The 21122-nt window shown below is 49.7% G+C and overlaps 1 protein-coding gene across 1 annotated transcript in view; it reads right to left on the minus strand.

Annotated features, from left to right (window-relative positions):
* klf7a (Kruppel-like factor 7a) overlaps positions 1–20500 on the minus strand; it is a 29980-nt gene extending 9480 nt beyond the window's left edge. Inside the window, exons 1-2 of the mRNA XM_034609482.1 lie at positions 20143–20500; positions 584–1208 (exon numbers count right to left, since the gene is read on the minus strand). Coding sequence (XP_034465373.1) covers positions 584–1208; positions 20143–20244 — 727 coding nt within the window. The 5' untranslated portion in view covers positions 20245–20500. The remainder of the gene's footprint in view (positions 1–583; positions 1209–20142) is intronic.
* Between the last annotated feature and the right edge of the window lie 622 nt (positions 20501–21122).

Consider the following 21122-nt stretch of genomic DNA (forward strand, 5'->3'; position numbering starts at 1 on the left):
GTCTTCTCTACTGTGCAACGACTGGTTACCTTCAGCATTGAGTCACTTTAAACTGTCGCCAACAATCAGTGTCAATTCATAACAAGTGGGCAAGTATCAACCGTCACCGTGACGTCACTCACTGGTTTATGAGCTGGCGTTTTGAAGCCACGCGTTTGGCATTTTGTCCAGCGCCGTAAGTAACCATATTTATTGACGAGAGGATCGACTTCCAACCGTAAATACTTCAGTTTTTATACCCAGTCTATGCAGGCGGCCTCTGGTTTGGAGAGCCGCTCTCAGGACCACTTACAGACACGTGCACCACTCAATATGCTCATATTCACAGATAACCTAACCTTGTGTCTCTCCCGTCCATAAACAAGTCCACACATTTACACAAATTACTGCACGTTAAAGTGAGTAGCGATTCCAAACCGGTCCTGGAGCTAAATGAATGCACATACTGAATGAGGAGCCTGTGCATTTCATTCCCTTGTGCTGATCATGCAAACTGAGGCATTAGAGTTAAAGGACAAAATAGCTGAACAACTCCCTTTTTTTTTTTTTAAATGCAAGAGCTGTGTGTCTGTGGACGTCTCACCTGTGTGTGTCCTCTGATGAGCCTTCAGGTGGGAGCTCTTGGTGTACACCTTCCTGCAGCCGTTGAACTGACAACGGTGAATCCTCTTCTTGTTCTCGGGGAGCTCCCCGACCCCGATCACGCACGCGGCGCCCTCCTCTTCGTCCTTCATTCGGACCGGGAGGGCGTGGGCCGCCACCAATCGGGCCGCGCTGAGCCCCACCTTCCTGGCCACCAGCTTCAGGGTGAGCGTGCCGTCAGCTGAGGCCGTCAGTGTCTGGTTGGGTTTGACGAGGTGGCGGCCCAGCTCTGGTGACGACGGGGGCGTCAGGGAGGTGACGGCGCTCAGCTGGGCCTGGTGGACGCCCTCCATCCCTTCTACATTTTCCAGCCCCTGGCTTTTGAGTTTGAGGTCCCTTTTCATTGCCCCGGTGGAGGGGAGGTTCTTCTTTGTCGGGCAGAGGATCACTGGAGGGCTCGGAGGCTCAGGGAGGCTGGGCGGGTCCGGGAGCAGAGCATCTGTCAGCTCCTCCTCGCCATCCTCCTTTAAGTAGGCCGGAGTTAGGAGACCATCCAGGTCTTGGTCGAAGAGCTCGGACAGACGCTTGGGCTCCGTCTGCAGATAGCGCTCCAGTTCCAAGCAGGTCTGCGAGAGAGAGAGAAAGAAAACACTCGATTTAGATTCAGCTCAGGCAAGTTCACACTTTGGGCCAACTGCTCTGAAAATACCCCGTCCTCACTCTTAAACCCCACTTGACCATTCCAACAGGCTTCAGATCCTCCGATATGCCGTCACGCGCCGTGGAGAGGAAATCTGCATGGTGCCACCCGCTCACCCAGACAGGCAACTAGCAGCTCTGCCAGCTGTCACATGCACACACACACACGCAGATAGCCTCCAAGACAGCCTGGATTACCTGGCAGCTCCGGCAAGACGGCTGATTACACACTGATTGATTGCAACCGCTGTAGCGCGGAACAAAAGCGAGGTGAGTGGATAGCGAGAGGAGAAGTCCTAAACAGCACAGAACTCCTATCAAACAACATTTTATAGAGCTCTGACAAGCCATGTGTGCACCGGCTTCCTCCACCGAGCCAAGATAGGAAGATTTATTCAGCTGTAGTTATGGTCTGCTTCATCCCTATTACACCAAACACCTCTCCCCGCGGAGGGCAAATAAAAGACTGCATCCCCGATTTGTGTGAACTGGCATCCTGAGAAGTCTATTACTTTGCAACAAGCTGGCGAGGCTCTAAAAGGAGAGCCGGCGAGGGAAGGAGACGCTCCATGTCCAAGGATGAAGCTATTACGTCTGAGCGGACGGCGCCAGTTTGATCCCGGGGATCGTTGTGTTTCACTTGTAGCCACTAACCCGTTTTGACAGCTGAGATGGAGGCTAGCAGCTCCACTGGGCGCGTGCTACTCGCCACTTCATTTGTGTGTAAATAGGCACTGACAGACAGAGTAGCTTGTTCCATTATCAGGAATAAGGTTGTACAGACTGAACACATCAGAGACATTTACAATCTTGCAGCCCCCCCCCCCCCCCCTTCTCTTCCCTTGTTTGCACCTTCTAAAAATAAAGCCGCACATTTTTTTTTTTTTGCAGGGGGGGGGTTCTGTTGCTAAGGGAGCGTGATATCTCCTCTAAGTCGCCTTGTTGCAAGGAACAAAAAGGGATTTGGAGTTTTTCTACTTTTTACACTATTTGCATACTGGCATCAAATTAAAAAGCTGCTCGAGACCACGTTTACAGTGAGAAGTGAAGATAATGTGCCGTGCCCCCCCCCCCCCCCCCTCCACTCAACGCCTACATGTTTTCTTCTTTTCTGCGACGGCTTTAGAAAATAACTTCTTTCATGCTCTATCTGTGAGGTCTCTACTGTTTCCTTGATGGCTGCGGCCAGCGAGTCGTGAATTCAAAGAAAAGGGCTTTTTCCCCCCCCTCCCTTCATTCTTCCTTTCAGAGCACAATTAAATATTGAAGGTGTTGAGACATGATGAAGGGAATAGCATGCGCTGCTCCATGAGGTACTGAAAAAATAACACAAAGCTGCTCTTTACACAGTCTTTCAACCTCAGACACACCACATCGCTCTCCCTCTCTCTCATTTTCACCATTACCTTTCTCCTCCTGCCTCTCCCCCCTATCTATTCCCCCAAATCACCCTCTTTTCTCCTCTTCTTCCTCTCATTGTGGTCTCCTCCTCTCCCAAGGTGAGGACTAATTATCCACTAAAAACCAGCCGGTTAAAGGAGAGTTTATTCAGCAAAACGCTGAGGACTGCAAACCAAGGTGAGGGTGTGTGTGAGGTAGAGATAGTTCAAGGGAGCGGAAAAGAGGATAGAAAAAGATAAGTGAGGGAGGGGAGGCGGCTGAGTGGAAGGAGAAGAAGAAGGCGGAGGTGGAGGAGAGTGATGGAGGGACAAGGTGAAGGAGCCTGGAGAGGAGAGAGAAGAGGGAGACGGAGCGGAGGAAGGTCTTGACTTCATTTTCTCCGCGGGGGGTGAATCCGTTTTGGAAGTGTGACATTTGGCATAACGGGATCCTGTCAGCGGGCAAACCACGGGCCTCACGTGCACAGAGGAGGGTTCGTGCACACTCGTGTTAGGTTACGATCCGCGCTGACGTGCTTGCATGCCCGTGTGTGTGCGCACATACATGCATACCATACTTAAGAGTGTGTGTGCATGCGTGTGCATACAGAACATGGGTTTGACGGATGAAACGGGCTGCAGGTGAGGGGGTGGCAGGTACGACAGGCTTATCGTGCGCTCTTTCTCTCCACCCCCCCCCTCTCCCATCACTCCATCACGGCCCCTCCTCCTCTTCCCCCCCTCCTCCCCCAGGTGGTGACATTAACATTGTTAGAGAGAAGGTCATGCAGTTGATCAGCGGTTTCTGTGTGTGTAGCCTAATGTGGGTGTGTGTACTGTATGTAGCTGCATGTAATTATGCTACTTTGTGTGTGCACGTGTGAGTATAGCATTATTATGCAGCTCTTGTGTGTGTGTGTGTGTTAGTGTGAACACCTACGCACATGCATAAACACGTCTATTTGCCCGTCTCGTGGGCTTAAGTGAATGTGCAACTTTCCTGTGTTTGTGTAGGCAACAAATCCAGAGCCAGAAGCACTGCAGCACAATGGCCAAGATAAAGAAGCGCTAATGAATTGTTTCAGCGCTGTTTGGATGAGCGCCGCTCCGTGCAGAGCCAAGTCATGTTGGCTCTGCACGGAGCCAGCGTCCAGTTCCTAAAACGCTTTAGGGATGATTCCTTCATGACCAAGGATAATCCGAGACAATCCAGAGCCTGTTCCAGCAGATCCACCTTCGCCGCCTTAGAAAATGGTTTTGTCGGCTGACGTGGGACTCGAGACAGTACGAGTGGGGAGGACACCAAGTATTTCCTAAAAGTGCAGATCCTGAATGAGTGGATGTAGGAGTGGAGGTCTATAAACCAATCACAGTCAGGTGTAGGGAGGTGAAGACGACAGGATGGAGACATGTCGTGCTAAGTTTTTATCTTAGACGGAACATTAACCGGACATGAACCTTGGTTTCGGACTTTCAGGTGTGAAAATACCCTGGTTCTCGAGAGCGTTCTTCTGGAGTATTTACTCTTGCGCCACAGTCGGCCGTGACAGATGAGTGACAGCGAGGCAGCGAGCACAATACCAGGACCCTGAAATTGAGGCAGCTAAATGGAATTCAGCCACCATTAATTTTAATATTCACACCTGTGCTTTTCCTCGCTGTGACGTGTCAAAAGGACCCGTCGAGATCAATCAAAGTGTTGTCGCGTGCGTGAAGACGGGTTTGACCTTTTTGTCCTTTTCAGGTAACGTCTCATGTAACGGGTTGATCAGCGAAACTAAACTAAAGAAGGTCAAAGGTGAAACTGATGTTTGACGGCAGTGATGAGGCGTAAGATCCAAAATGTCACCCGACTGCCGGGTCCAGGATTACTGTCCTCTCCAGGAGATGGAGATTTGTGTGACCCTGCCGGCTGTGCCGTATAATTTTTATTAATTGTCGTTAAAATTTAACGGCCAATTAACGTGCCAAATTACTTGTGATGAATCTTACCGTCTATAAATTGTTCAAAAATGTTTTTAAAAATTTGGCCCCCGGTCGAAATGTGTGGGTAGCTCTGCTTTATGTCCATTCATCATTTAAACATTTCCAATAAGTGCACACTCGTAGTGTTTAGTACCGAGTGTGCACGGGGCACAAGGCTTATTTTAATTTTATTGGGGCGAAGAACAACTGATGGAGACACATCTGTACATAGAAACGTGGCAAAAGCTCAAATGGGTTTAAAAGTAGGAGTGAGGGTTGAGTTTAAACTCACAGTTTGTCAGTTGAGGTCAAATCACTTAAATCTAAGTCGTCTTTACCCACAAGAAACCCATAAATATTTAAAGAAATCTCCCTGCTTTAGAGGCAGAGAAAGAGGGAACCTGACCCATAGATCATATGAAAATGTGTATTTTGTATTCATGTTTTCCGCGACATACACAAATGTGCAAACACACACACACTGAATCATGCATGCAGAACACACCTCAGGTTAGTGAGGCTTAAAATACAGCAGGTGCAGCGCGGTGACAAATATCCGCTGATCGCAACACGCGCTTCTCGCAAAGTCAAACAGGCTGAGAGCTGTGAACCAGCCCTGATTCATTCACTTCTACTTTCTCTCTGTCTGCTCCTCTTCTCACTTCTCTGCCCCCCCCCCCCCCCCCCCCCCCATCTCCTCCCCTCTTCCGTGGGGCCCTTGGCCTGGCAGCTGATCCTCTCTCTCCACGTCACCTCCCTTTACATTTGGCCTGCGCCGAGCCGCCTGCCATCACCATCAAAGCGCAGGCTGCCTCCCAACTGTTAGCGCCCCGCAACGTTGCTAATAAAAAGCCTGGGTTATAAATATGAACAGAGGAGCATGCATAATGCCCTAAAGGAAGGCCCAAAACACCACTAAACAGATAAATGTAATGGGGTGGATACGGCTCATTAATTTTAGGATGATCGTGTTTAGTTTTTACAGATGCCGTGATAGAGACAAGGTGCTATGAATAATATTCGGCGCTGATGCTAGCAGGGTTGACAAGGGCAGGACCGTGCGGGGGGTCCCTGAGCTGGAGGGGGTGATGCAGCACTGAGGCGTGGGGGGAGCGAGGTGAGAAGCTTGATACCACTCTCATGTCTGGAGCCGGAGCCAAGTGACGTTTAGCTTCACTGGGAGCAAAGGCTCGAAATGGGGGGGAAACTTCTTAAAGGTCAAAGTGTAAAAATGTCAATTTGCCAATTTGAAGGGTTTTATTTACAGTTCTGACCCCTGGACGGAGTCAGAGACTTTGTGCTGAGCGAAGCTGATGGATTCACAGGAGAAGCTTCACATAAATGCTACAGACGTGATCATGTTCTCTTTTAAATGACACGTTAAACTATATTTAACAGTTATGGTGCAGCAGGGATTTTGTTTGTTCTCTAGCTTCCTCTTATAGTATTTTGCAGTGCCGGAGGATTGTTAACGTACGGATCCTTCTGGCCGCGCTGCGCGTTCATTTCAGCGTTAAGGTCGCAGCTCGGAGGTTGATGTCGGTTCCGGTAGCGAATAGAAAAAACGTATATGCCGTGAGTGTGAGATATTTGTGCCGTCACAACAGAAAAACAACGTTTGATGTGCTTTTGATCGTCTGTCTTCCACAAATTGGAAAAAAAATACCCTTTTCGGCGCCGACATGACATTTTGATTACTCGCTTCGGCCATTTTCATATATCATAGCCGAGGTTTGATTACCCATTTTAAAAGTGAGTAACATTCACGTCACGGATGAATTAACACTGTTTCTCTTCTTCCGCAGTTTCACATTCAACAACTGACAAGTCTGTTTATTGCTTTTATTTAAATTGCACAGTGTCACAGGAAATAAGAGGCAGCCTGGGCGTGAATACAACAGCTTTGATTAAAATCCCTGAGAGCAATTAGTCACAGTTTCCGCTGCAGGTGAGGCTGAACAACGACCTCGACACTTCTCACTCCAACGAGGAATCTGAGGCACAAACAGGACACTGCTGCTGGTTCCAGTTTTATGACGCACTGGTGTTGTTTACGGCTCTTTGTCGTGGCTGTTTGTGATTCTGCAAACACACTTGGCATTTTTTATCTAAAGAAAACTTTGGGCAGGCACTTAATTCAGAGAGCACAGTGTGTGTGTGTGTGTGTGTGTGTGTGTGTGTGTGTGTGTGCCCTTGTGTGTGTTTGTGTGCACATGTGTGTGTCTTATCCAGCCGCGGTGTGTTATAGCGCCTATGTCCCTCATTGATCTGGTGAGCCCGGCCAAGCCATCACTTTGAGGTGGCAGCTAAATGACCAGCAGCCCGAGGCAGTGGCCATCTCGCCAACAGCTTGTGTATGTGTGTGTGTGTGTGAGAGTGTGTGTGTGTGAGTGTGTGTGTGTGCGCGCGTGGGTATTGAGTGTGTGTGTGTTTGCGTCGCAGCGCCTAATCGATAGGAAATGATACCGTGCAGGAGCTCATCAGCGGTGGCCATCGCAGCTGACAGAGACGGTAATCTATAACTTCGCTGAGCAATACTTGCACAGCACCCCCCCTCACACACACACACACACATACACACAAAATCTCTAAACCCCCCCCACACACACACACACACACACACACACACACTCTCCCTAAGCTCCCCTCCAGGGTTTTTGCTCTTTCCCGTGCACTCGCTAAGAGCCCCAGCCCCCAGATTTCAGACTCCTCAGAGAGTAGTGTGGCGTCATCAGCGGATCCTGGTTGAGCGGGGGGGACCTGCCTTCAGGGGCGAGGACGAGGAGGAGGAGGACGGGGAGGAGGAGGAGGGGGAGGGGTGGGGCGATAATGCTTCATTTTCCTCGACACTGATCTGAATAGCAGGGCGCCCTCGCGTCGCCCTGTTACTCTCAATGGAGAGCGCGGCAGGGGGTGCGGTGTTTGGCCAGGAGGGATCTTGGAGCTTCTGACGCCCCGACGGGGTTCTGGGGCGACGAGGCACAAGCAGAGATGGAAGGAGCAGAGACACAAAGAGAAAAAGCTAGAGGCTAGAGACAGAGCTAATTTATCTGCCGTCCCAGAGAAGAAAGAGGCCGACGGGTCAAAGATGAAGAAACAGGCCTCTGCACAGGCTGTGCAAAGAATTAAATCCCAGAGCACGAGAGGTGGGTTTGAGGGGAAGGATGAAGCCGTGGCGTCTTCCTACCTATAGCTGCATAAACAAAATAAATATCCTGGCGCAGAAGAAGAAGACAGGAGTCGTCCTCCTCCTCACTGACTAACAGCTCCATCTCTCCAGGCTGCCGAGCCTCACCTAGCTTCAGATAACACGCCACGGAAACAGCTTAATTACACACGCGGCCTTATCAGACGACATTAGCCTCACAGTAATAATCAGAGCCCCCGTCAGCTCCTCCGTCAAAACCTGGCAACGCAGCACCTTGAGGCACTTTTACACAGTGTGGGCTTCAAGCTGATAACACGCTGCCAGTTGTTAAATCACAATTTGCTGACGGAGTTTGAGGGAATAATGCTCGTTTGGTTGTAAACCTGACACCTCCTTTACACTCAGTCAGTTTTTGTTTGGATGGCTGCACTAATAGACACAACGGGCACTGGAGGCAGCATATTCAATTTAGTTTTGTTGGACTTAACGCTCAGATTTAAACACTTTATTTCAGCGCTTGGCTCTCGGACACAATAATTGCCTGTTTCTTTCCGTGTGAGGTTCAGTTTGTTGGTTTCTCAGGAAAAGACGTCTCCCCCCGCTGTAAGCCCTCGGTTTCTGGAGGCCGACGTGACACGTGCATTCGTGTGATGGGGGATCTTCAAAGCTGCTTTCATCCGGCAGGAAAGCCACAATGATGGAGCACTCAGAGCACACAAACCTGGTGACCCCTGCTTAATGGAGCAGAAAGACATTTCCCATCGCTTTCCACGAGCAGACACAACAGAAAACACACATCCACCGACACCGGGGACCTCCCCTCTCTTCTCCCAGCGATAACACAACATGGACACCAACACAAATCAAAGGACACATTTAAGGAAATGTTACTGGTTCCGTAATTACCTCCACCAAGGATTTTCATCTGCATTTATTAATTGGCAGGATTGTGCATAAACTACTGGATGGATTTACGTCCTTCCAGATCCCAAAACTATCACAGGGTTCTTTGCGCTTCGGTGACAAATCTTTTTTTTTTTAAAGAGGCAACTGTGCCGGCAAGCGAAAAGGTGTCCGATGCTCAAGTGTCACGCCTCACCTCAACCTCCTAACGGTTAAAAACAGCTAACGGTTAAAAAAGTGGCGTTAAAACTTTCTCGCCGTGTCTGGAAATCCTCTGGAGATCATGTTATGATCAAAAGCTCCAGAAAATGAAGATGTGCTATCGAGCGTTCAGAACTTTAGCTTGAGATTTTTTTCTTATTGAGCAATTAAATAAAGAATAATTAAAAGAAACATACATTTCTGAAAAGCTGGATCCAAACTGCGGTTGCATTAAAGACAGGACTACGACAGACACCTCGATCTTCTCATCGCATCTCAACTTTTGGAAAGTAATTATATTTTATATCCTGAGCACACACACGGCCGTCTGTGTTCTCAGTACACACATTTGCTTCTGTCACATGTGGATAATCCGCCGCTCCACGCTGACAAAGCTACACATGTTTCCTCTGAACGCTGCAAGAAGCTTGACTAGTAAACAGATTGAACTCGTGGAGATCTGCTGACCTTGAGCGCGACTCAGGCGTTTATTAAGAGGTCTCAGCATCGGGACACAACAAGTGTAACTGCGTATAAAGACCTCTACGGCTCCGTCTAAATGGCTTGTGACAAAGTGTGGAAAATGTCTTTGTTCTGGTATTAAGTCGAGGATGGGAGAGGTGGTGAGGGTGAAATAGGATAGAGAAGAGAAGAGAGGAGAGGAGAAGAGGCACTTTGAGACGATGCACGATGGAGAGGAGGATGAGATTGGGGAGAGGAGAATAGCAGGGTATGGAGGATGGGTGGGGGATGGAGGGGGGGTTATAATCCCAGCGACTGAAGCGGTGTTGCGCTCGCTGGGGAGGGGAACTCTGTCTCTCTTTAACTGGATTTGGGTGAGCTGCTGTTTATCGGCCTATGAGTCGCCGAGCGCTGCCTCTCAGCTGTCAAAACCGTCCTAATCTAATCAGGAGACATTTCAGCCATTTGCTTTCAGCGCGGCAGAGTGCAGAGAGCAGTGTGGACACGTCTGTGCTCGCTGGAGCCAGGACGCGTGCATGTGTGTGGGTGCGTTGATAGAGGGGGTCGGCGACAACAGTGGTTTTACAACAGTGGTTAGCAGCTTGCAGCAGGATTTGGGGAGTCTGCGCTCCGGATGCGGGGACCCCATTGTGTGCGGCGGGCTGGCTAATCTTCATTACCGCACACAATGACGGGGCGAGAGAATGGGGCCTTGGCTGCAAAAGGCACGGAGAAACAAAAGAGTGGCGAGCTGCGAAAGAGAAAGAGAGAGAGAGAGGGGGGCGGAGGGCCGAAAATAACACAGGGGAGCGGAGAGGGGAGAGATAAAGGGAACAGTGAAGCGGAAAAACTCTGCTTCCCCCTCATACAGTGGCAGGCGGAGAGGGCCGCTCGGTACCCCGCTCACGTCCACAAACCGTGAAATGCAACTGTGGCGCCGAGCCCGCGCCGATAAGAGCCAAAACGCTTCCTTCTTACACGCTGCTCGGCGGCTGAATAAGAAGCCACCTCCGTTTATTTTTTTCCCCAGTCAACCTGTCGGTGTTTACCCTGCGTTTGCCTCGCAGGTGTTTTGTAACACTTAGCATGTCTGTTAGCGCGCCACAGTCTCAGCATTACGACCCCCGAACTGCACGGTTAGCTAAGAAGCAATGGGGGGGGGGGCTGGTGGTGAGTGAGTGAGTGAGTGGCAGGAAAACGAGCGCGAGCAGCGAAAGCAGGTCAGTGGAACAGTCTTGCAAGGCCAAGGTGGATTAGCTCAGGATTGCAGACGTTGGTAGTCGGTGAATCTGTGCAGTTACGCAAGAGTGTGTGCATCCCTGTGACTCTATGTGTATCCGAGACCGTGCAAACAGGAGGTGGGGGCGCTGTCGCTCCCTCTATTATTCCACTAACCGCTTTCAAAACAAACCTGAGCGACAAAGATGAGCCCAAGCTGCTTAAAATATTGAAAGACGTCTCCTTGCCGCTGCTGTGGGCTCTCCTCCAAGGAGATAGGGCAGGAAGAGAGAGAGAGTGCATGTGAGTTCAGGTTGTGATGCGGATGGGCGGAGGCAGCACGGCAGGCTGAACCCGTTCACCCTGCAGTGCAGAGTGGCTGGCTCCTCAGCGGGAAGCGCAGGCGGAGTGCGAGGACTTTTCACCCCAATTTCATCCTGACAATGCGCGGCTGCTCGGCGGCGTGGGGGAGAGGGCGGTTATGTGCACTAAGAAAGGTGCGAGGAACTCATTGACTTTGGCCTTTCGCTGCGTGTGTGTGATGCTGTGTGTGTGCGTTTGTGTGCTCTGACCGCTGTCCCACACGTACAGCAGCGTTCAGCGGGTGATGCCAGGGCAAAGTGTGAGGCCCACAGTAAGAGCTGCATTAAGATTTGGGGTTAGAGTTTAAAGGCTGGTGAGTTAATGTGTTTTAAATTAAGATGGGGGTCACGACAGGTGCAACATAGGAACATGCATGTGTTGGAGCACACACATATACAGTTTACACCCCCCCCTCACACACACACACACACACACAACATGCGCCACAGAGATCCGCCCACGTTTCTCTTACCAGGCACACACAGGTATAAGCACACACATAAACCCAATAAACCCTGTCGCCGAAGCGCTCTCCCTCCGCCTCGCACTTTCTTCCTCAAACACGCACTCACATACACAAACATAAACCAATGAAAATTATTGATGTGCTCTCTTATAAAACAGTGGCTGCTCCCTTAAGTATTCCTGGCAACATCACAGGCTGAAAATAGCTGCCGACCCAAATAACTTTCCCCGCCGGAGCGGAGAAGGAGCCAGACCACAGCCACCGGCGACTGGCTTTACTAATTGGCATCATTTTACAATGAAATAATATCTGGGGCAATAGACTGAGTAACACGTAGCAGTAAACCGGAGAGCAGGAGGAGGTGCGGGTGATTGGAGGGAGGGAGGGTTGAGGAAGAGGACGGGGATGCCTTCGTTCTTGTTAGCATAAGTTATCAAATTCTCTTCCCTGAAAATACGCACGGGGGGGAATTGGATTGGATGGTGAAACATTCATGTGACAGCGTCAGTTTAGTAAAAGAAGAGGAAAAACATGCACAGCCGGGATTCGTAAATGTTGTTAAGTCACAAACTGGTATTTATATCACACATCCCCACGTACAGAGTTTGCTTTTATTGATTCGGCTCTGAACGGGAGAATTTATCACATGTACCCCAGGGAGAAAAATGAGTCTGTCACAGGAATAAGTTATAGCAAAGAGCTCAATTCTTGTTTTTAGGATTCAATTATAAACAAAAAATGACTCGACATCGTGGATTTTATCTTTTAGGCAAGAATTTTACACCCAGAGTTGTTTAAAAAGTTTAAAGGTCCCACAAGGCGCCAAAATCCCCATTTTCGATCAAAATATCAAGATCGCCAACGCTGTAAAACACATCCAACGAACCGCTCGTGGGACGGTATAAACACAGATGTCTTCTGGCAGCTCGGGTCTTAATTAGCACCAGGAGATTCATCTAATCTAAGGGTTGCCAGCCCGTCATTAAGGCCAAAACACACAGTGCTCCCCTCACATACCAGAGCAGAACAATGGGGAGCAGAGGTACGCTGTCACGCTGATGAATGGCTCTTCCCACAGGTCTCATTAAATCACAGAGGGGCACTTCCCAGGCCGCTGGAAGAGTTAAGCTGGGTGCAGCGTCCTCTCGGCCGCTCTGGCTGTCTACGTTGACACTTTTCTGTCAAAAAAATGTATTTCATCGTGAAAAATTATGCTTTCAGGCTTTGACATATCAGCAAATCCCAATTCAAGCTGAATCTGCCTCGTTTTGAGGACACAAGTCGTATCGTATTCAGACAACTCGAGCCTGCAGGGAATAGAAACGACTGAATCCACATGACGGACCCAGTTGGCCGGAGAAACCAGTGTCTTTAGGGTAAACTGGGACCCAGTTTAATCTTTTCAGCTGCTGACAACTGAAAACATCTTTTATCAGCTCCTGACCACCTCACCTCTGGCTTCAAGCTGCAGAAGCAGGTGTGATCGGCTGTGGATCTTAAGCAAATGATGTGGAGAAGCTTGGAAGAACAGAAGAAGTGACAAAGAGGAAGATTGGAAGAGTAAATGCAGGATTTTTTTGTTGTCAACTAAACCACCTGAAGAATATAAGGTTTTAATTGAAAATTTAGTTTAGTTAATGGTGGCGAGGAAGAGGGGGAGATAAAGGTAGAAGAAGGGATAAGGAATCGTCAAAGAGTAGACAGAGGGACCGATGCAGGGAAGGAAACGATGAAGGTCCCGACTCACTGGCCAGCCGGCCGAGCAGCTTTGGAGCAGCGAGCCATAGCAGGTGGAAAAACACCACTGGCTTTGCATGAGCGCTGAGGCTGGCATGCAAACCACAAACTCTCACAAACACAGACACACACACACACTGAGTGCATGGACTCCCACAAAGACACACACACTTTGTACTGCTTGCATAATACAGCTATAAGTCAGGCACAAATCTCAAAAAGTGGACTTGCGGCGTCTCTCCTGGTCTCAACCTCAAGATAACATCCTCCCACAAAAACACACGTTCTCCTAAAGTCACCACGGCTCTGACGACTGCGCTCGGATCTCCACCAATGACTGTCTCCCTTTATAAAGTGTCCAGCCAGTTTCAGAGCGTGCTGCGTCCTTGCGGCTGTCACCACTAAGAGCTTGGGGCCGTGATTGATGACTGGCTTCAGATGACAACAACAAGCAGCGTTGTTTACTCAGGGCAAATTGCCCTTGTCTCTCATACCCCCGTCCATCTCTTCCTCCCCCCGTTGTCTCGCTCCATCTTTGGAGTGAGATGGTCCACATGGCTGGATCTCTGGTTTCTGGATGGCTCCCCGTCCCTCGGGGTGGGATTAGCCTCTCAGACTGACAGCTAAACAAACAAATAGGCCAAAACTGGTCTTGGTGCTTGCCAAGGCTGCCTAGCAACAGGTAGGCAGGGAGATGGGATGTAATGCTTGGTATGTCGCAGCCAATGATGGCTGTAAAATGCCTGGACACAGTGTGAATATGTGGCCGCTATCAAAGCCAGTGCATTTCCAAATATGTGTGCAGGCTGCAGGATTAATCAAACTGTGGATGCAGGAGGAAGATGTGGAGAAAAAAGGAAATTAGCTCTTTACTGTAACTTATTCCAATGACAGACTCTTCTATACATGTTTGTATTATCTCTGTGGTAATGAACCTACACGATATGCTGTTGATATCGTCGTTGCATCTAAGTCACAACGTTGTCTTCGTGATAAAATGTGGAACAGCTGTTTCTCTGCCACCTCCTCAGTAGATTTTACGACTCCTGACTCGATCCATCTGAGCCGAGTGAAGGCTTCACATCCCTCTGACGGAGGCTGAGGGTTTGTGGCCCACTGAGCAGATAATCTACCTTCTAACAGACACATCTGGAGCGTCGGGATCATCGTCATCTTGTCTTTTCGTGGCGGAAAACTTAATGAAATATCTGTGGAAATGGATGTAAATTCTTTTTATGCATCAATTTCTTCTGCAAATTTTTTCCTCTGCTCCTTTTATTCAATGTCGTCGCTCCGAATAAAAGAACCTTTGTTCAGCAATGTGCAAAATTTTGATTGCATAACTCTCCCGAGTTCAACTTTCTTGCGGAGGGACTGACTTTAAACCGGGGTGAGAGTGGAGCAAATCAAACAAGGCAGCTGTGATTTCCTCAAAACTGTCTTCTCGGAATTTGTCAAAGAGAGAGCGAGCAGGAGACATCATGAGATGAAGAGAGAGAGAGAGAGAGAGAGAGAGAGAGTGTGATTCCAAAGCAGAAAATGAGTCCCTGAGACTTTCCTTCCTTCCTCTTGCTGTCTCTTCTCTCCCTGCGGTTTCCACGCCGGATGGCAGAAGCGAAGCATGTCGGATCACTGTAAGGTGCTGTAACGGCTTCCCGATTTCGCCTCAAATGATGTGAAAGTCATTGCCAAGCCATGCGTGCTGGTGTGAGGAGAAAAAAATGACTGGCTCCTCTTCTCACTGTTAATCAAACCTGGGGTGGCAGAGCGTTTCACAGACGGAAGCCATACATAAAGATATGCTTGTTCACCGCACTCCCTCCCCCGTCCTCCCCCCCTCTCCGCTCTCCCTCGCACTGTCTTTTTCTCCGACACCTCCTCCTCACCCCCGTCCACGTCTCCCTCTCTCCGACGGGCCCAGTCACCAAAGCATCAGACAAATGAATGCTTCCTCCGTCGTCCTCTCTTTCATCAGCGCTTCCCACCTTTTCATCAGCGCCCATAAAGCAGTGGCAGTCACCTATCCCTGGCAATCGCCTCTCAGCTGCCTGAGTGATGAGACAGAGGTGGCAGAGTTCACTAAGCGCTCTTATGGCAGAATGGATGTTACTGGGTCAGGGGGTCGCTCGCACATCTCATTATACAACGTACACACAAACCTGTGCACCTGCATGAGGCGGTGTGTGTGTGTGCATGCAGGGAAAATACATAGAATGTCCTGCAGCATGGAATTCAGGGGCCGTGCATGTGAGAGTGCATGAGTGCAGCAGAGATAAATGAATCTCTAGAAATGAAATAACAACTGAAATGCTTTGACTCTTTCCTAGAAATCAGCTTGTTAACATAACTGCTGCTGCTACCGGAGCCAAATTGAGTTTCTGCACCTCCAGTTAATTTATGCATTCATACTAATTAGATGAACTCATAGCTCCTTTATTAGCGTCTCCACCACCCCTAAACAGACATGACTGTTTTCTTAGAATCACAGCATTGAGTAATAACCTTGTGTCTAAACACTGAGGAGCATCCAGCAGAGACGCTTGCTGCATTGTGCACCGGCGCACAAAGCCTCCCTTTCATGCCTCTGTGCGTCACGGCCCGAGTCATGTCAAATAGATTCTACGTGGCATCCATCTTCAAGATCTTCTGACCGCTATTGGGTTAGAGGTGAGCAAAACAACGCGGCGAGAAAGCAATTTCATATTTGACATCAGAGCGTCATGAGGCAGCACGGGGTCGCATGGGAATCTGTGAGGACGTCTCTGAATGAACTGCAGCTGGAGAACAGTGCTGCTGTATAATGTGAGCTGTTAGGAACGAGTCTGCTGTCCCATCGGAGGTGATGCTGCAACGCTGCTCTGCTGCCTTCCTGCACATTGTCTCAGGCATCGAGCGAATGGAAGCAGGCGTCAGTTAAACTAAAAGGGACTTAACTAAATTTCTCTTTGGCGAGTGTCCAAACCTGATTTGAGGAATTCCTCTTCTTGTACTTACAGTTGATGTGACATTTTAATAAAGCCGCAGGCGTGGAACGGAGACACTACCAGGAGCTCTTTGGAGACAAATAAGATTAAGCTCCAGTTTGTCCTTCCTCCTCCAGCTTGAAGAATACTGAGCTGTGCCTGTTACAGGATTGATTTAATTTGAATTTGCATAAACTTACATGAAATAGGGGCTGGCAAAAAGGTCACGGTGAATATATGGGATGTGTTTTAAAAACCAGCTCCGCAAAAACCAAAGAAGAGCGATTCGGGGAGCGCTACAGCAGAGCTGAGCAGCAGCGTGGGGAAAACACACGGGTCCTGAGCTTACACAACAGCCCTGCAGAGATGAAAAATCCATACTGTGCTAATTCTATAAGAGGAAAGCAGAAAGAAAAGGAGAGAACGGAGGAACGAGGGATGGAGGAAGACGCAGACAGGAAGGAGGGGGCCACTTGGCTGCGATCCCCAGCACGCCCGCTGTGTGTGAGAAAGCAGCTGTGGCCTACTGAGGATTACATAATAAACTGAGACACATACGCACCGGCGTGCACGTACACACACAAATACACTTATGGATACATAAGGATAATCACAGATTTACTGCTGGATCTTCCTTGGCTTCTTCCTCTGTCTTTCTGTCCTCCTCGTGTTCCCTCTGGAGGCCGACGGAGGGGTCACCATGCTGATGCATCTCTGACCACGACTCTAACAACCTGGTGTGGAGCGACACAACTCCTCCATCTCTCTGCCTCCTCCTCCTCCTCCTCCTCCTCCTCTTCTTCCTGTTCCTCGGGACACCATCCAACCTCTTCATCTGCGACTGTCTGTCTGTGTGTGCTCGTCAGTCCTGGGGGGGGGTTCGAGCCCGCCGGACTGTGAAATGCGAAACCTTGCAGTGGGGAGAATGTGCGTGCTCGGCAACTTCCCCCACCTCTGCACTCAGTGCCCCTCCAACCCCCAGATGGAGCCGCCGCCGCCGCCGCCGCTCTTGCCCGGGACATGTGCGTGTTATGGAGTCGCGTCCGAGCAGTAGTTATAAGTGGATGCATCTGAGCACGGGGGTTTGCATATGGAGGTCGCGCCGGAGTGCCCTGCTGCTCCTTCCATATTTAGGAACATCGAAGACACGTACAATCTGTCCACATCCACATATAGTAACCCATAATGCTTGGGCAGGCATCAGGCACTCAGCCCACATGTGTGTTTGTGTGTGTGTGTGTGTGTGTTGAGCCCCTGAGGGACAATATATGTGTTGGAGGGTATGGTGTGTGTCCTGAGGTCAATGACAGACAGCCATTTGTGTGGTGTCCTGTTACAACTACCCCATCAGGGTCAAGTGCTGAGGCTGGAGCCAGATCATCAGTGCAACCTGAAAACTCTTATCACATCAGGCTGCAGCCCCGTCCAGATGTTTGTCTCCTACATCTCAGCATCTAAACGTGAGGAAGATGACGCTAACTGTTTGACTGTGAAGCCAAACGAGGTTTTATCAGAGAGAGAATTCCAGTTTACAAAGGAGCATAACAAGCGCTGGAAATTGCAGCCAAGATAACGAGCCAATTCTGTCGCTGTGAAGACGCAACACAACACGTGTACTCTTTGCTTTGAAGGAAAGTGGGTTCCACAAATAATGAGTAAGTTCTGATCAGCCCTGCTTGTTCCAAATCCAGCTCAGCCCTGCTGCTTGTTCCTCCTCTGAACAAGCGACTGTACTGGGATTTGGAAGCGAGACAGCACAGTTCAGTTTGGCACCATTAGGTTCAATAATGGAACAAATAGCAGCCTCAAATGTGCCATCTGCAGACCTCCGAAACACTTTCCCCCTTTTCTACTCCCCGTCCTTCCATAACCGCCTGAATCCTGCCTCACAGACACCAACAGGGGACACAGTCTTCATTCTTGCCATCGCATCTCAGGGAGCCATTTAAGGGCCGACGACAACGGCCTCCTATCTCACCATCAGACCCCATAAAAGCATCAAACTCTAAATTGTGCCGGGAACACAGAGGGGATTGCTCAAACTGCGGGTCCTCGGCTGGAGACGGAGCTTTTAAGGCGAGCCGCGGCTCATAACTCCTGTGTTCACTGGGTCTCGCTGGCGTCTTCATGTCGCCACAGTGAGCGCACGCTGGTTCACCGAGAACACGTCTGTGCTGCGCGAGGAGCGAGGGGGCATGTCACGGTCATTGTGCCCGGAAGGGACTCGCCAAAATCTGGTTTTCATCAATAAAGACTCGTGATGAGACACAAGAGCAAAGCAAATCGGTTTTTAAACTCTATGAATGAGGTATTTTCCCCATTTTGACTGGTTTATTTGAGTGTGCTCCTATTTTGAATTAGAATGATGATGAAATGAAGCTGACACAGGCTGAAGGGGCAAGATCATGGGGATCAGACAACCTGAGACGTTTCTTTTGATTTTTGTGAGTCTATTCTGAAGCCAGGATCAACAATTTAGGAATCGGGCCATGAAAATATAGCATTTCCTCATGTAAAATAATACATATCAGCTCGGTTGTGAGAAATTAAACTACATCCAAATGTGCTTAACAGACAGCGAGTTTCTGTAATTCCAAAATGGACGTTGTCTCGGGGAGAAAAAAGCTGCAGACAGTCAAAGAAAACTGACATTTCCAGTCTCCACAGATAAGAGCTCCCTCAGCCTTGTGCCTATGCAGCTCCCTCCCTCTCTCCCTCTCTCCCTCTCTCCCTCACATTTGCATCAGGTATTGATTTTTGATATGCAGGCTGTGGGTGAGAAACAGCACAGACTGCACGTAGGCCTTTGCAATTTAAAATCCACTGACAGCGAAGGCTGGGAGTTGGAGACTTGTTATGAAAAGATGCGTCGGTGGGCGAACAGTAGGATGCCAATTAGGCTGCTCAGACCACAACGAATGGATGTGCACGGTCACGCACCGGTTTCTCTCTCCCTCCCCACTGTCATGCATGTTACGCCTGGAGCAGAGCAGTGGGGAAAGCTGGAGCTCCTATTGCAGGAACAATACCGGCATCAGGTTTCCCTGCAATGATTTTTTTTTCCGCCTGGTCTGTCAAGTGCAGCATGGAAATCATCATCTCCATCACTACCAGCAGCAGCAGCAGCAGCAGCAGCAGCGATGCAGGTGGGCCGGCGGCTGCATGGCCCTTATTTGAGCTTTGAAATGAAAGCACAGTCGGGTGGTTATACAGGAAGATGCTGCTTCCACGCATTAACGGTGCAAATACAAAGATGAAGTGGAACAGGAGCGTTTAAAGCTGAGAATCTTAAAGCATTTTTACGCCCATGAAAACCGTTTTTTCCTACAAGTAGCAGTGACAGTAGAAGCCGTTTAAATGTCTGGAGGATGCACATAACAAACACAGCAGGTGTCACAGTTCACTGGTGTCAAATAGGAGCAGAGATGGCTGCGTAAAGTGCCGGCGCCTCCATCAGCATGTGGCCGCGTGGATCCCTGCGCTTTCCTCTTAATATTCACCCACTGAAGTTGTATGAAGGGAGAGTGTGTGTGTGTCTGTGTGTGTCTGTGTGTGTGTGCGTGCAGATGACAGTTATTCTCTCTCCTACACGGCCTTCCTCGCACGTTCTTTCACCCCGGCATTTAAATATGGTACAAAGCCAGACATGTTAGGAAATCTATAATGAATAAGGGAAGGGACCTCTCTGCATGCAGGGGCTTCACAACTCAGTAATCTGAGGGATGCAGATCTATTATTCACGACCAATCCAGTCCCTATTATGGGATTCGCATCTTCATCTTCCCAAATCGCATTTGACAGCTTTATTACGCGCCGGCGTGCGTTCGCATATCATCCACTTTGCCATCTCTCGGAGAGAAATGTCAGATATATGAGAGAGGGGAAGCGTCCCCTCGCTTCTCCCTCAACTCCACACATGCATCCACGCTTCTGAGGAGGAAAAAAGTTGACGCCCGCATCCCGAGCGCGCACATCATCACCGGGGGTACTGTGCGGGGAAAGCTCCGCTGTGGAGGAGGAAGGAGGAGGAGGCAGGAGCTGAAAGTTGAGACGTACCTGCTGCCAGTTCTCCTCCAGCGACGGCATGGCCGAGAAGTAGCCGGTGTCGTGCACGAGCTGAAGTTCCTGAAAGATACTGTGGTTCGCCAAGACGTCCATGCTGACGCGCGGTGCTGGGAAACAAGAACGGTCCACAGAGAAAGATGCCTCCTGTTCTCGGCTGTGTCACACCTCTACATCCACTTCTCTCATATTAGTCCGTGAGAGCAGCTCAGTGGGTCAGGGTGGCGGCTGCGAGCGTCCCGGTACCTGCGCGCATTATCGTGCTCGGTGCGTAAAAGCGACTGGAGGTGATGGAGGCTCCATGCGTGGACGCGTGTTGCCAAAATAGACAGTGATAGGGAGCCAGAGCCGGGGAGGGGCTTGGTAAACGAAGGGGCGTTATCTGCTTTGTCAATCAACCTCCCCCCCCCCTCCCCCCCCCCCCCCCCCCCCCCCCCCCCCCCCCCCCCCCTGCTTGTCCATTTAAGGCAAATGGGCGGCGGAGGAGTGATTAGTGCGGAGCTGGAGCGTGGAGAGGCGGGGACTGGCACATCCAGTGGTCCGGATTGGCTCCGGCGACACGTCACTCGTGCCAAATATGGGCTCGATAGGTGAGCTATTTATGGATGGGTATATTAGATTTGGAGAAAGGTCTGAAAGGCTAGTGTGAGAGGAGAAGCCGTGGTGTAAACACCATGTGCTCACAAACAGGAGCTGGAAACAGTATTAATAGGCTGATATATTGTTCCGCTGTATAAATATTTAATCATAATGAGCTGCAGGATCAGGCATGAGGCTGCAGGAAGCACGTTTTCCTGCGTGATAAGTGTTTCAGCTCGGGTTTATGACAAATGGATGTTTCAAAGCTGTGAATATATTCTGTGCAATCAAGATTTAATCAGGTGATTTGTTCCAGGATTTACACACAAGTTGTTCTCCGAGGTCGAAAGTCAAAGTGTAACTTGTTGTACTGACCCACATCGATGGAAATCAGG

The sequence above is a fragment of the Hippoglossus hippoglossus genome, chromosome 2 (genome assembly GCF_009819705.1).
Source record: "Hippoglossus hippoglossus isolate fHipHip1 chromosome 2, fHipHip1.pri, whole genome shotgun sequence".
NCBI classification, from domain to species: Eukaryota; Metazoa; Chordata; class Actinopteri; order Pleuronectiformes; family Pleuronectidae; genus Hippoglossus; species Hippoglossus hippoglossus.